The sequence below is a fragment of the Budorcas taxicolor genome, chromosome 11, assembly GCF_023091745.1.
Source record: "Budorcas taxicolor isolate Tak-1 chromosome 11, Takin1.1, whole genome shotgun sequence".
Classification (NCBI taxonomy): domain Eukaryota; kingdom Metazoa; phylum Chordata; class Mammalia; order Artiodactyla; family Bovidae; genus Budorcas; species Budorcas taxicolor.
This window is the reverse complement of record NC_068920.1, coordinates 162,574,898-162,587,781: the sequence shown is the minus strand read 5'-3', so window position 1 is coordinate 162,587,781 and position 12,884 is coordinate 162,574,898. Positions and strand designations below refer to the sequence as shown.

Sequence of the window (12,884 nt, the reverse complement as noted above, 5' to 3'; positions counted from 1 at the left end):
CGCGGCCACTGCGCCTGCGCCGGCCTCGGCGGGGCGTGTGTGTGGTGCGCGCGCTCCCGCCGGTGGGCCGCCTCCTCGGCCGCCGCCGCCGCCGCCGCCCCCGGGTCCGCGCACGCGCCCCCCCGCCCCGGCCCGAGGCCTCGGCCCGCTCCCCCTGCTCCCCGCCCCGGCCCCGCGGGCCCCGGCTCGGCCGCGCAGCATGCAGCAGCAGCACCCGCGGCGGCGGCGACGGCGGCGGCTCTGAGGTGAGACGGCGGGGGCGCGGGCCGGGGCGGCGAGCCGGGGGGCACGAGGCGCGCGGGCGGCCGGTGACCAGCGGCCCCACGCGGGTCCCGGACGCGGCGAGGGGCGCGGCGCCTTTGTCCCGCGCGGCCCTGCGCGTCCCGCGCTGCAGCGGCCCTTTTGTGTGCAGATGGTGGACGCGGGCGGCTGCCCGGCCGGGGAGGGCTGGAGGAGGATGGAGGCCGCGCCCGACGGCGCCGTGGACATCGTGCCGCTGGACCGCTACGACCCGGCGCGGGCCAAGATCGCCGCCAACCTGCAGTGGATCTGCGCCAAGGCCTACGGCCGAGGTGGGCCGGGCGCGGGGGAGGGGCCGTGCCGGCCTGTGTGCGGTGTCCCCGCGCGCGGGGTTGGGGGGCGCCGGTCCCGCAGGTGCGGCGAGGGTCGGCGCGCCCCTGCCCCCCGCGGGCCGCACGCTGTCCTGTGCGGGCGGGAGTCCCGGGCCGCAACCCTTGTGACCCCTGCCCTTTTCCAGTGTGTCCGAATCCCAGCTGTGGGATTCCGTAACGAGCATTCGTTTCGGATGGATCGGGCTTCATCCGAGTTGCTCCCTTCGGTTAATTCCAGTTTTGAAGAACTGGGTACCCTTGTTGCTGGTTAGGCCTTAAATATGCTTAGTGGATTTAAGACGCCCCTATTCTTCCAGCTCTCGCGGTTTTACAGGCCCGGTGATTGTCCTGATTATTGCCTTGGCTCCGAAGGCTTTCTTTGATTAATTTCAGGTGCAAAATCGAGAGGGCGTTCTGTGTCATCTTTCTTTTCATTTGAAGCGTTTGTTTGAAAATTGCCATTGTTCTGGGGAAAACGGTTCTTGTTTGTGGAGTGAGACAGAATCGGAGAGAGAGCTCTTTTCAAAAAAACGAGTCTGGTTGACCGGTTTTGAAAACTTGCTGAACGGGGCGGTTCCCCGTGACAGGATCTCACCGGTTGGAGTGGCCTGTGCTGTGGATGGAGTCGGTCAGGAGCATAGACACGCCCTGGGGATTAAAGGCAGGGCCTCCTTTTAAGTTGGTTTATAGCTACAGAGAGAGCTTCTCTCCCCCTACCCCTACCCTTTATTTTGTGGTTTTCAGCTTTACAATTCTTTTTTATGCTTCCATCAAGCTTTATTCAGTTTCTGTATAGTAGGATGGGGAAACGGTGATTTTGGGGAAAATATGGAATTGGTAAAAAGCATGTATGAAGTTTTTGGGACTTTCCCAGCAGTTCCTGGTGGTTCAAACAGTAAAGCGTCTGTATACAATGCGGGAGACCTGGGTCCGATCCCTGGGTCGGGAAGATCCGCTGGAGAAGGAAATGGTAATCCACTCCAGGGCCATTGCCTGGAAAATCCCATGGACAGGGGAGCCTGGTAGGCTATAGTCCAAGGGATCGCAAAGAGTCGGACACAACTGAGCGACTTCACTTTCTCACTTTTGCAGTCCAGTGGTTAAGACCCTCTACTTCCAATGTAGGCAGCATGAGTTCAATTCCTGGTTGGGGAACTAAGATCCTGCATGCTTTGGAGCAGCCAGGAAAAAAAAAAAAAAGCCTGTATGGAGTTTTAGAGTATGGCGTGAGGAACGGTCATCCCAGAGCGGCTACTCCGGTGTCCAGCCATCAGCTTAAGGAGAAGGACGTGGCTGTTGAACTTTGCAGGGTTTGGGTCCCCAGTCCGTGGCCTCCCCTTACACCTGCCTCATGTCTTGGGTTGACTGTTGGTTTGCTTTTCTTCGTGCACCACGTATTTTCACACCACTGAACTCTTCTGGTTTAGTTCTTCGTGTTTGCGCCTGTCACAGTGACTGCTTTATCCGCATCAGGGTCTTGGATTCCCCCTCGCGTGCTCCCGTGCCCCTGTGCCCCCCTCCTCGCGTGCTCCCGTGTCCCCCTCCTCGCTTTTCCAGCGCTGTGTAGTATTTCACAGGAAGCCTGTTCGCCGTTGCCGGGCGCTGGCTGGCTGGCCTCCAGTTCTGCGCTTCGGCACAGCGCGTTCTCCGGCGTGGCTCTCGGGGCGCATGTGCAGCGTCACTCCTGTGTGTATTTTTAAGACTTTTGCATATGGAGTGGGACTGAATGGTGTACAGACACGAATGCTTCTAAAAAGCCCTCTTGTTTGTTCTCCAATTTCTTAAGCTTAGTGAATGCATTTTTATCCTGTTGCATTTAGCTTTGGCATCCAGCGTGGGATTTGTCAGCTCTCTGGCAATAAATACGCATCTCTCTCAGTGTCAGGATTGGATTAGTTTCGTTTTATTTCCAGGACCAGATCATCCTTTATTACTCGTTGACGCTTCAGGTAATTAATTCGAGAGCTGATGTGAAAACTGGCTGTAAAATTTTGAGATGACTGGGGGTGTGTATTTATAGAGCAGAGCGTGAGCAGGGGCTGAAGGAGACTGAAGGCCATCTGACGTTCTGAGGCTGGGCTGCCTGTTGCCCGTCCGCTGCCTCAGCGCGTTCAAACACTGGATTTCGGGAGGTGTGCTTTCCATTCATTTTTGCAGAATGAGGATGCTTTTCCTGTCTGTACCATGGCATGGGGTGGGGGGGTCACAGCCTGGTGGGAGGTTCCCGGCGACTCAGCGCAGGGTCTTGTCTTTCAGGAGACAGTGGGAGGCGGGGATTTTGGTAGAGGACCGTGTAGATCTTTCCCCCCAAACTCTCTCCTTCATCCAAGGGCCTGTTCTTTGTTTCGTCTGTGGACGCCTCTGTGTCCCTCTCTCGCTTGGTTTTCAGTTAGTTAGAAGTCATGGTTTCAGTCTGCATGCTTTACTTGTCAGTCAGCTCTTGAGGGGGATGATGGCGAGCGTGGCTTACATCTTTGCTTGTTACACAATTGTTCATTGAGTAGCTACACTGTTTGCATAGGAAAGGAAAGCATGTGAACTCTCCGGGGCGAGGCGACGTGCTCTGAGGCCGCCTTGTTGCGTGCACACCTTTTGGGACTTGGGTCTCCCCGGGGCCCACTGTCTGCCGTTTGTCGTAAGTGGGGAGGCTCAGGCGAGCTCACCCTTGGCCGGGCCTGGAGGTGGCACATGGTTGTGCAGAAAGGCTTCCTCCAGCTCTCCTCATCTGTGGCACAGCCGAGAACTGTGGGCCGGCTTGTGCTTTTATTTTTAGGTTCTTCTCTCTTTTGGGGGTGTAACTCTTGTTTCATTGACAGTGTCTTAATGATTTTTTCAGAAATAACATATTGGACATGTTGAAAGTTATTTACTTAAAAGAGTCCTTAGAGTAGAACCTGCTTAGCTGAAATGTTTTTGTGATGTCCTTTTGGGTGAAAGTCTTAGTTGGTCAAGTTTAAAGGGGTGACTTGAAGTTTATTTTACGGTACAGGGTGGACTGGAGCTACTGCATTCCTGGCTTTCGATTTCAGTCCGTGACCTTAGGAACCTTAAAGGTATTCAGGCCTGAGTCTCAGGGACAGTGGGCGAGTGACAGCTTCTGTTACCTCCCGAGGACAGTGTTGAGAAAGTAACCCACGGAAAGCACTGGAAGGCACTCGGTTCTTTGCAGGTGTGCTGCTGTGTGACCGAGGAGCCCTGGAAACCAAGTTGCAGCTCGCCACGGGCTGGGCTGCCAGGACCTAGAGGCCACCAGGGTCCACCTTCCCTTTCTGTTGGCAACTGGGGGATCGGAGGGGCTGCTGGGCTCTCCAGAGCCCGCTACTGGCGAGGGGCTGGCACTCTGGTCTCTCAGCACAGTCTCCTTGTTAACTGCTGACTTGGAAACCACTCTGTGGGACAGCAGGCCGGGGCAGCCTTGAGTGGGGTCTTGAGGAGCAGGCCGCTGGTTGGGTTGAGCCCAAGGCCAGCTCGGCGCCTGATGTTAGGAGCCGAACCCCCTCCCTGTGTGCTCCAGGGGGGTCAGCACTTTCCTTTGTTGTCCGACATCTGGCTGAGAAAGGGAGCACGTGGTCAGCGTTCCTCCAGGCCCAGAGCTGGGGATGAAGTGGCCGCTGCGTCCGTCCCGGGACTGGCTTGGACACGGCCGCTGAGTCACCTGGGAGGCCCTCGTTCATGAGCATGTCGAGGTTTACTGTTGTTGACAAGTTTTTTTTGATATGATTTGTTCAGATGATTGGTTTTTGAGTTTTTCAGAAATATTTTTAAAATGTATTTAGAAAATCAGAGTATAACTGCCTCCAGTGTTGTTCGTTTCTGCTGCACAAGAGCAGGAATCAGCTGCATTGCACGGGTTCCCCTTCCCTCCTGAGGCTCCCTCCCTAGGCTTTGTATTTCCATAGTCTTTTGTTTTTAGCACGGGATTTGGATGCTGCTGGGGTGGGAGGTGACAGGGCAGCCTGGCTGCGTCTGCTCAGTGGGTACTAAGTACTAGGGGGTCAGGGCGCTGGCTGACAGTGTGGCCTGGCTGCCCCTCTGCCTGGGCGTGCTGAGGACTGCCCACATCTGAGGTCAGGGTGCTAATGGTTGTCCCGTTCAGTGCCATGTCTGCAGGACAGAGTCTGTGCTCACGTATTTATCAGGTTGCTTAAAGAGTTGGAACCGCCTTTGAAACAGGTGGGATAGGAAGACTTCTGTCCTGGTGGCTGTACGTGGCTGAATTTTTATTTCTAAAGATACAACCGTTTGTACATGTTCTCTTTCCTATCCTGATGCTGCAAATGAAACACTAACCAAAGAATGTGAATCTGTCTTTAAGTTCAAACTGTCCTGATGCTTTGAATCAAAAGCCTTGGCCATTGGTGTGCTTTAGGCTGTCAAGTTTGCGTAAGTGTTCTTACAAAGAGCCTGCCTATTTTCTTTGTATTCCACTTATCCTCCTGATTGCCCACAGGTGTCCCTCCTGATTGCCCACAGGTGTCCAAGCTGGCTTTCTGGTGGCTGTGTCACCATTTTATGTACCAGTCTCCTTTTTCACTTCCTACATTGAGGAATTCAGATGGCTGTCAGTTTTCATCTAACGGAAAGGTGACCAGGATGGAGCCAGGACCGTGTTCATTTAACCAGTAACAGTCTCACGGCTATCACGGGCATGGTTGTGTTTTGCACTGTAGGAAGTACAAGGGGAGGAGTTACGTGATGCTCTTTCCTTATGTGCTGAAAATTCACATGAACTGTTGACATATACAGAGGAAAATGAAGTAATGCATGATGAAAAACGGCAGCATGTCCTTAGTATAGGACCTGTCTTAAGGCGGAAGATGGAATTGTCAGGTGTTTCCATGGGACCTGAGTGCCTGGGCTGCAGGGCGCCATGGTCCCTGTGGGGGCTGCTTGGAGTGGGGGGCTTCGTGGGGAGGTGGGCTTTGAAGGATGGCGGATATTTGGGTAGTCTACCCACCCCAGGAGTAGAGGGGAGGGCATCTGGCAGGTTCTGTGCAGAGGAGGAAGTGTTTGTAGGCCTGAGTCGATTAACCTTATTGTGACAGGATTTGTGGACCGAAATAGTAGGTGATTAGCGTGGAAACTAGTGTGGGCCAGACTGTTCGCCGGGTTCCCAGCTGGCTAGGGATTTCTTTCCCAATGGGTGCCAGGGAAGGTCTTTGCGTAGGGGCGATGGGTTGAGAGCTAGCCTGGCAAGATGCTTCTGACAGGTTGGAGTGGGAAGGGGCTGTATCAGTGCAATGTCCAGCAGTCCTGTCTTAGGCCATTCAGGCTGCTATAACAAGACATAGACTGGGTGGCTTAAGAACAATAATTTTTCCTCAACGACTGGGGAGGGTGGACATTCAAGATCAAGGTGCTGGTAGACTGGGTCTCTGGTGAGAGCCTGCTTCCTGGTTCGTAGACGCTGTCTTCTCGCTGTGCCCTCATTTGTGGCAAAGGGGTGAGGGAGCCTCCATGGATGGGCTCACACCCCACTCATGGGGCTCCACCCTCATAACTTAATCGCCTCCCCAAAGCCCCGTCTCCTAACACCTTCACCTTGGCGGTCAGGTTTCGTTACATGAGTTTTGGGGGACACATACATGAAGCCCATAGCAGAGCTGATGTCGCTTTGACTTGAAGTACCAAGGTCTTGGCCAGTTTGTCTCCAGTGGGAATTAGGTAGGTTGAGTCAACAGATAGTGAGAGGGCGGAGTCCCTGAGACTGGCTGGATGATGAGGTGGGGGAAGCGGGCAGACGCCGCAGGGTCAGCTGGGTGGCCGCCGGAGCCTGCAGGACCCTTTGGGAGTATTTATAGTCTTCATTGCCTAGAACCTCCCTGCCGTCAGGGCTTTGTTGTCACAGAGCGACGATCTTTGAGTTTATTTCTATTTCTGATTTCTCTGCTGTGCCTTGCCCTCTCTCTGTGACTGTTCATGCTAACTAGTTCACTTAAGTATCCCTCAGCCACTGTCCTCCAGGTGCTTCAGACTCAGGCAAAATTAAACTTGCATCAGTTCGGCTGAGCCTGATGTTGTGACCTGTGGGCCCTTGGTGTGCTTCTCAGGGCTCCCGGAGTGCCAGCCATGGGCCTCGCGCACACAGACCTGTGGTGTGGGACCGGGAGACTGCAGTGCCTGAGAGGAGCTGGTGCCAGAAGCAGGAAGGGAGGGCAGGCAGCTCCCTTGGGGGAATCTGGAATATTCCGTTCAAGAAAGTGAAGCTGAGTGTGTGGCTCAGGTGGGTGAGAACCAGGCCAGGGAGGGCGGGGGCAATGCCGCCTCCCGCAGGCTAAGGGAAAGGCTGGGGTTCTGGTTGGGCTGGAATGTGAGTTTAGCGCCTGTGAGGTAAATGTGGATTGGAGAGACTGCCTAGGGCCAGATCTTGGAATACCTGAAATAGCTGATAGTTGTTTTTTGTTTTTGTATGTGAGTTGGGGAGCCATTGAAGGTTTCTTAGGAGGGAAGAGATGTATATTAAACCTTGGTGTTTTAGAGAAATCTCTGTGGAGTGGGTTCCGGTTGAGTATACAGTGAAGAATCTTATTGGACCTTTGAGAAAACCAATTTCACATCCAGTAAAATGCACCCGTTTGTGAGAGTATATAGTCTGATGAGTTTAAATGGATGTGTTCATCCCATGCACGGGGCCACAAGCAAGGTGAGCCGTTCTCAGCACCTCCAGGGGTCCCCTTGAGCCCCTGCAGTCGGCTCTTTCCCAGAGCGCACCTGAGTCTAGTTTCGCCCGCATCGGGCGCTCTTCATCTGCCTTCCCTTACTCTCCATAGTGTCCTAGGGGTGCGTCCACGCGTGAAGACCTTTTTGGCTTAGTGCTGGTGGTTTGGCTCCCCACATTTTGCGTATTCATTCACTTGTTGATGGACAGACACTTGGATTGCTTTCGGTTCTGTCCGCCAGGGATGGAGCTGCTGTGGAACGTCCCTGAGTGTCTGAGTGTGTGTGGGTGTGTGTCCCCGTTTGTCCCGGTCAGTGCCTGGGTGTGGAGCTCCCGGGTCGTGTGCGCGTGCGCGTGCGCAGAGGCTGTGTCATCTTTTATTTCCACCGGCGAAGCGCGGTGTGAGAGCTACAGTTGCTCCGCAGCCTTGCCAACACGTGGCGCTGTCAGTCTTTCAGCGGAGGCCGGTCCAGTGGGTGGGTTGTGACGCCTCACTGCGGTTTCCCTGCTGACTAATGATGAGTCTTCTTCTTTTTTTTTTTTAAAGTGTGCTTATTGGCCAGTTGAGTCTATTTTCTGTGGAGATGCCTTTTCCAATCTTTGGCGAATTTTTCTTAAAAATAAAAGTTCTATCTTGAGAAAATTGTATACTGACATGTAGTTGTAAGAGACCTTATAGAGAGGTCCTGGTCGCCATTTACCAGACCTCCCCAGTGGTAACTTCTTGCAAAGCCATAATATAATGTCACGACTGGGATAGTGAGGTTGCATAGCTAGATGTTGAACATTCTGTTCCCACAAGGACCTCTTCCCCTCTTATAGTCATACCTACCTCCCTTCCTCACTGCTTGCTTGAGATTTATTTTGCCCCTCTTTTTTTTACCTTCTGGTTTCTTGAGGTAAGGATTCAGACTATTGATTTGAGATCTGTCCACTTTTCTAGCGTAAGCATTTAGTGCTATGAATTTTCCACACGGTACTGCCTTAGCCGCATCCCACGTATGTTATATTTACATCCAGTTCTATGTATTTCTCTTTATTTCTCTTGATACTGCCTATTTGATTCATGAATTATTTAGAAGTGTGATTTCCAGTTGTTGAAATTTTCCTGTTCTGTGTTTTTGTTACTATTTCTAGTCTGATTCCGTGTGGTAAGATAGCATACTCTGTGATTGCCATTCTCTTAAACTTGTTAAGATTTGTTTTAGGGCCCATTTGTTTTGATGCTTTTGAACTGTGGTGTTGGAGAAGACTCTTGTGAGTCCCTTGGACTGCAAGGAGATCCAACCAGTCCATTCTAAAGGAGATCAGTCCTGAATATTCAGTGGAAGGACTGATGCTGAAGCTCCAATACTTTTGGCTATCTGATGCGTAGAACTGACTCATTGGAAAAGACCTTGATCCTGGGAAAGATTGAAGGTGGGAGGAGAAGGGCCAATAGAGGATGAGATGGTTGGATGGCATCACCGACTTGATGGACGTGAGTTTGAATAAGCTCTGGGAGTTGGTGATGGACAGGGAGGCCTGGTGTGCCGCAGTCCATGAGGTTGCAAAGAGTCGGACACGGCTGAGCTCCTGAACTGAACTGAAGGTCTGTTTTGGTGAATACTCTGTGAGCATTTGAAGGAATGTGTTTTCTGTTGTTGGGTGGCGTGTTTTTCACGGGTCAGTCAGATTCTGCCTATGGTTTGTGTTGTTCAGATCTCTCTCCGTGTTGATTTTGTGTCTGACGGTTCTGTCAGTTCAGGTGGGGGTGTTGAAGTAAGTCCCTAGCTGTGCTTGGAGCCCCTAACTATGGCTGACGGCTCTGTGGTGCTTTTAACATCAGTTCCTAGGCTTGTAGCTTGGCGGATCCACACTTAGCGCTGTAAAGTGCTCTTGGTGGATTGACCCTTCACTGTTACGTGATGCCCCACCTTACATCACAGGCTCAGGGGTCTCCCCTGGTGACTGAGTCGGTATTAAGGAACCTGCCTGCGATGCAGGAGATTGAGCTCAGTCCCTGGGTCGGCAAGATCCCCGGTATTCTTGCCTGGAGAATCTCATGGACAGAGAGAGGAGCCTGGTGGGCTGCAGACCAGAGGGTCGCAAAGAGTCAGACATGACTGAAGCAACTTGGCGTACATAATGTTCCACTTTATTTCTAGTAGTTTTCTTTCTATTTAATACTTTATCAGATGTTAATATAGCTCTTCCTTTTTTTTCTTAAACAATATTTGCCTATATAGCCTTTTCTATCCCTTTACTTGCATCCTACTTATATTGTTGAATTTGAAATAATTTTCTTGTAGATGACATATAATTGTATCTATCTTTTAATTCACTCTGCCAGTCTCTGTCTTTCAATGTACTTAGAATATTTACTTTTAGTGTAATTGTTGCTATGTTACCTCTTAAGTCTGAGATTTTATTATTTGTTTTCTGTTGTTCCTGGTTTTGTTTTTTGGGCCTTCTTATGGGTTACTTGACTATTTTTTAGGATTCCATCTTGATATATCCCGTCTTGTCATTTTGGGGTATATCTGTGTAGCTATCTTAGTGGTTTCTCTGGGTATTACAGTATGCATATGTGACTTCAACAGTTGACAGTATTATTTTACCATTTTGAACGAGGTGTGGAAACCTTTTTTCCATTTAGGCTCCTTTGCTCTCCCCACTTTTAAAAGTATTTAAGAGTCATCATCGTCTTGAGTCCCTAAAGGTGTGGGTTGTCTCATTGGGTGTGATTTAGGGAACCCACGGGGAGAAGGATAGTCTGCGTACTCACAATTTCACCTGCTTCTTCACACCCTTTTTCTTCCTGGTTCTCCAGGGTTCATTTTTTTAAAATCCTGTTCTTTCTGCTTGGACGGTTTCCTTCAGCCAGTCCTCTCAGGTTTGGTGTTGGTATCGGTTGGTTCTCTTTTCTCGTTAAAGTTTTTCTTGGTTCTGGGTATGATAGGTGATCTTTGATCGTTTCCTGGTCATTTTGGCTGTTACGTTAGGTGACTCTAGGTGTTACTGAAGTTTTTTTTTTTTTTCTATCATAGTAGGCCGTCTCCCTGCTTAGGCTCAGCATGCAGGTCCCGGCCCACTGTGTGGACTGTGCTTCCAGTGGCAGTTTACTGCTCAGAGCCTTCGTGGTGCCGTTTCGTGGTGCATCTGGGGTTCCCACTGCCCCTGCTGGTGCTGCTTTCGGAAGCGGAGGGTGGCTCCTGGGCTGATTGCCTGGTGCCTCTGGGCAAGGTGGGATTCTCTACCCACAGGATGAGGAGTGTCCAGGCCGGGTGCATGTTGCGGCAGGCTACCCCACACCTTTGAGAGTGTTTCCCGGGCTGCTTGTCATGGTGGGGTCCCACCGCTGGACTCCCCTTGTGCAGGCTGACGAGGGGGTGTCTCCGGCCTGGTGGGGAAGGAGAGGCGCTTCTAGGTTGGGTTCCTGGTGGAGTTGGGTGTTCACGCTGCCTGTCCGTGGGGCTCCCTTCCTACCCCTTGCTGGTTCTGCCAGGATGGCCCGGGCCAGTAGGTGGGACTCCCCTCACCTACCCTGTGCAGCAGGAACGAGCCTGCTTAACTTAGCTTCTGTTTCCAGGCTGGGGGTCAGGAAGTACCAGGCCTGGGTCACCCTTGCTGGGTGCGAGGTGGGAAGACACCCTGTTGCTGTGCTCTTCCAGTCTGGGATCGTCTTCCACCTTCCCCAGTTCTCTGTGGGTTCTCCTGTGAGTTATCTCCAGGGTTTGTGGTTGTGCCCGGTGGAGAGGAGCAGGGAGAGACTGGTCCATGCCATCGTGTCCTGACCAGAGGGCCCCTTCTGGCCGCTTTACAGGACTCTCCTCTGTCTTTGGATTTTACCAGTGTTACAGGGAGGTTCTTTGGTCTGTAGATTTCTTTCTTCTTTTTTTAACTCCTGCTTGGGAGTGTGGATTTTACAGTACTGGAAGCTTCCTGCCGGCTGTCTGTTGGATCCTGTCCCCCCCTTTGCTTCCGCTCCCGTCTTGCCTGCGGCGCTGGCAGCGTTTGCCGTTCCCCTTGTCCGCTGTGTGCAATGTGCTGCTCAGCAGTCCGGTGTGTCCGTGTAGTCACTGTATGTTTCTGTTCTGGATTTTCTTCTTGGTTCTTTTTCTAATCTGCCAAGTTCTTTTCTCTCTCTCTCTCTCTTTAAGAATAATTTCCATTTTTCTGCCAGAAGTCTTAATCGTATCCTGTTCCCTTTCATTAAGAGGAGCCGTCGCAGGTCTGGCTGATGGCTCCAGTCAGGGTCCCCTGGGCCTGTTGCTTCTCTGGGTTTCAGCAGTTTGATTAGGAAGCATGTGGGCCTGGTTTTCTTCGAGTTGGTTCTGTTTGGGTTTTCTGGGTTTGCTGCGCCCGTAAATTGGTATCTTACCAGACGTGGGCGGGTTCTGGGCACCATTTATTCACGTTTTTTCTGCCCCAGGCTCCCCTCGGTGGGAACAGTCACTGGGTCTCTGCTTTTCATTCCATCGTCTTTCTCTCTGCTGGATTATTTCTGTTGATCTGTCTTCAGGTTCACTGATTGTTTTCTCTGTTTTGTTTGTATTTTTAAAGTTTAAGTTAATTTTAAATTTATTTTTATACAATCTTTAAAGGTTACTTTCCATTTATAGTTATTACAAAACATGGCCACATTCCCTGGGCTGTACAGGATGTCCTTGAGCCGGCTTTGTGCCCATGTGTTTTATTTGTAACCCCGCCCCCCGCCGGTAACCACTAGTTTCTTCCCCATACCTGTGAGTTTGCTTCTGCTTTGCTCATCTTTTGAATCTGTCATTGAACTTCCTGTTGATAACTAGATTTTGCAGCTCTGAAGGTTTATCTTTAAAAGCTTATCTGTACATTTATTTGTGGCTGTGCTGGGTCTCTTGCTGTGCTCAGGTTTCTCTCGTTGCAGCGAGTGGGGGCTCCTCCTGGTTGCGGGGTGTGGGCTCTGGAGCATGCGGGCTCTCTGACGCAGCGTAACTACCCAGTGGGTCTTCCTGGGCCCGGGATCCAGCTCTCGTCCCCTGCGTTGGCAGGTGGATTCTTCACCACAGGGCCACCAGGGAAATCCTGAAGGTTTTTTTTTTTAATAAGTTTTAGTTCTCTGTTAATACCTTCTGTTCTTTCCATTCGTTGCAGGAGGGCTTCATGGAGCCTTGTTATAATAGATGCTGTGAAATCTTTGGTGATTCTCTCATCTGGGTCGTCTCAGAGTTGGCGTGTGTTGACCATCTTTCCCTCTGAGAATCGGTCACATTTTCCTAATGGATGGGGTTCTGGACATTTTGAATAGCGTGAGGCTGTTTTCTGGGTCCCTCTGGAGGATATTGGCATTTCTGGTGGTTTGTTTAGCAGCCGGGTTGCAGTAAACCCCATTAGGTTCCAGAACAGACATCTGTTTGCTGTTTATAGGCCGTGGGTTCCGAGGTCAGTTCGGTTCTTTGTGTCTGTCCTGCTCGTGCTTGGCGCAGGAGGGGCTCAGCCGTGAACGAGGATCCCCTTTGAGGCTCCCTCCTGTCCTGGGTTCTTTGCTTGTTCTGTCCTCCCCTCGGCCGGCAGGCCAGGGCCCTGCTCCCGAGCTGCCCGCGCCTGCACGTGGGGAGCTGGTTCTGTCCCTGGGTCTTGCCTGGTGGAGCGGG

The 12,884-nt window shown here is 51.8% G+C and overlaps 1 protein-coding gene across 3 annotated transcripts in view; it reads left to right on the top strand.

The window, feature by feature from the left end:
* The first annotated feature begins 205 nt into the window (after positions 1-205).
* CAMSAP1 (calmodulin regulated spectrin associated protein 1) overlaps positions 206-12,884 on the top strand; it is a 45,055-nt gene continuing 32,376 nt past the window's right edge. For 2 of the 3 annotated variants that reach the window (XM_052649743.1, XM_052649742.1), the window contains exons 1-2: positions 207-245; positions 413-572. In XM_052649743.1, coding sequence (XP_052505703.1) covers positions 413-572 — 160 coding nt within the window. In that variant the 5' untranslated portion in view covers positions 207-245. Of the gene's footprint in view, positions 246-412; positions 573-12,884 lie in introns of all 3 variants that reach the window. The other variant, XM_052649741.1, reaches the window with a different exon arrangement.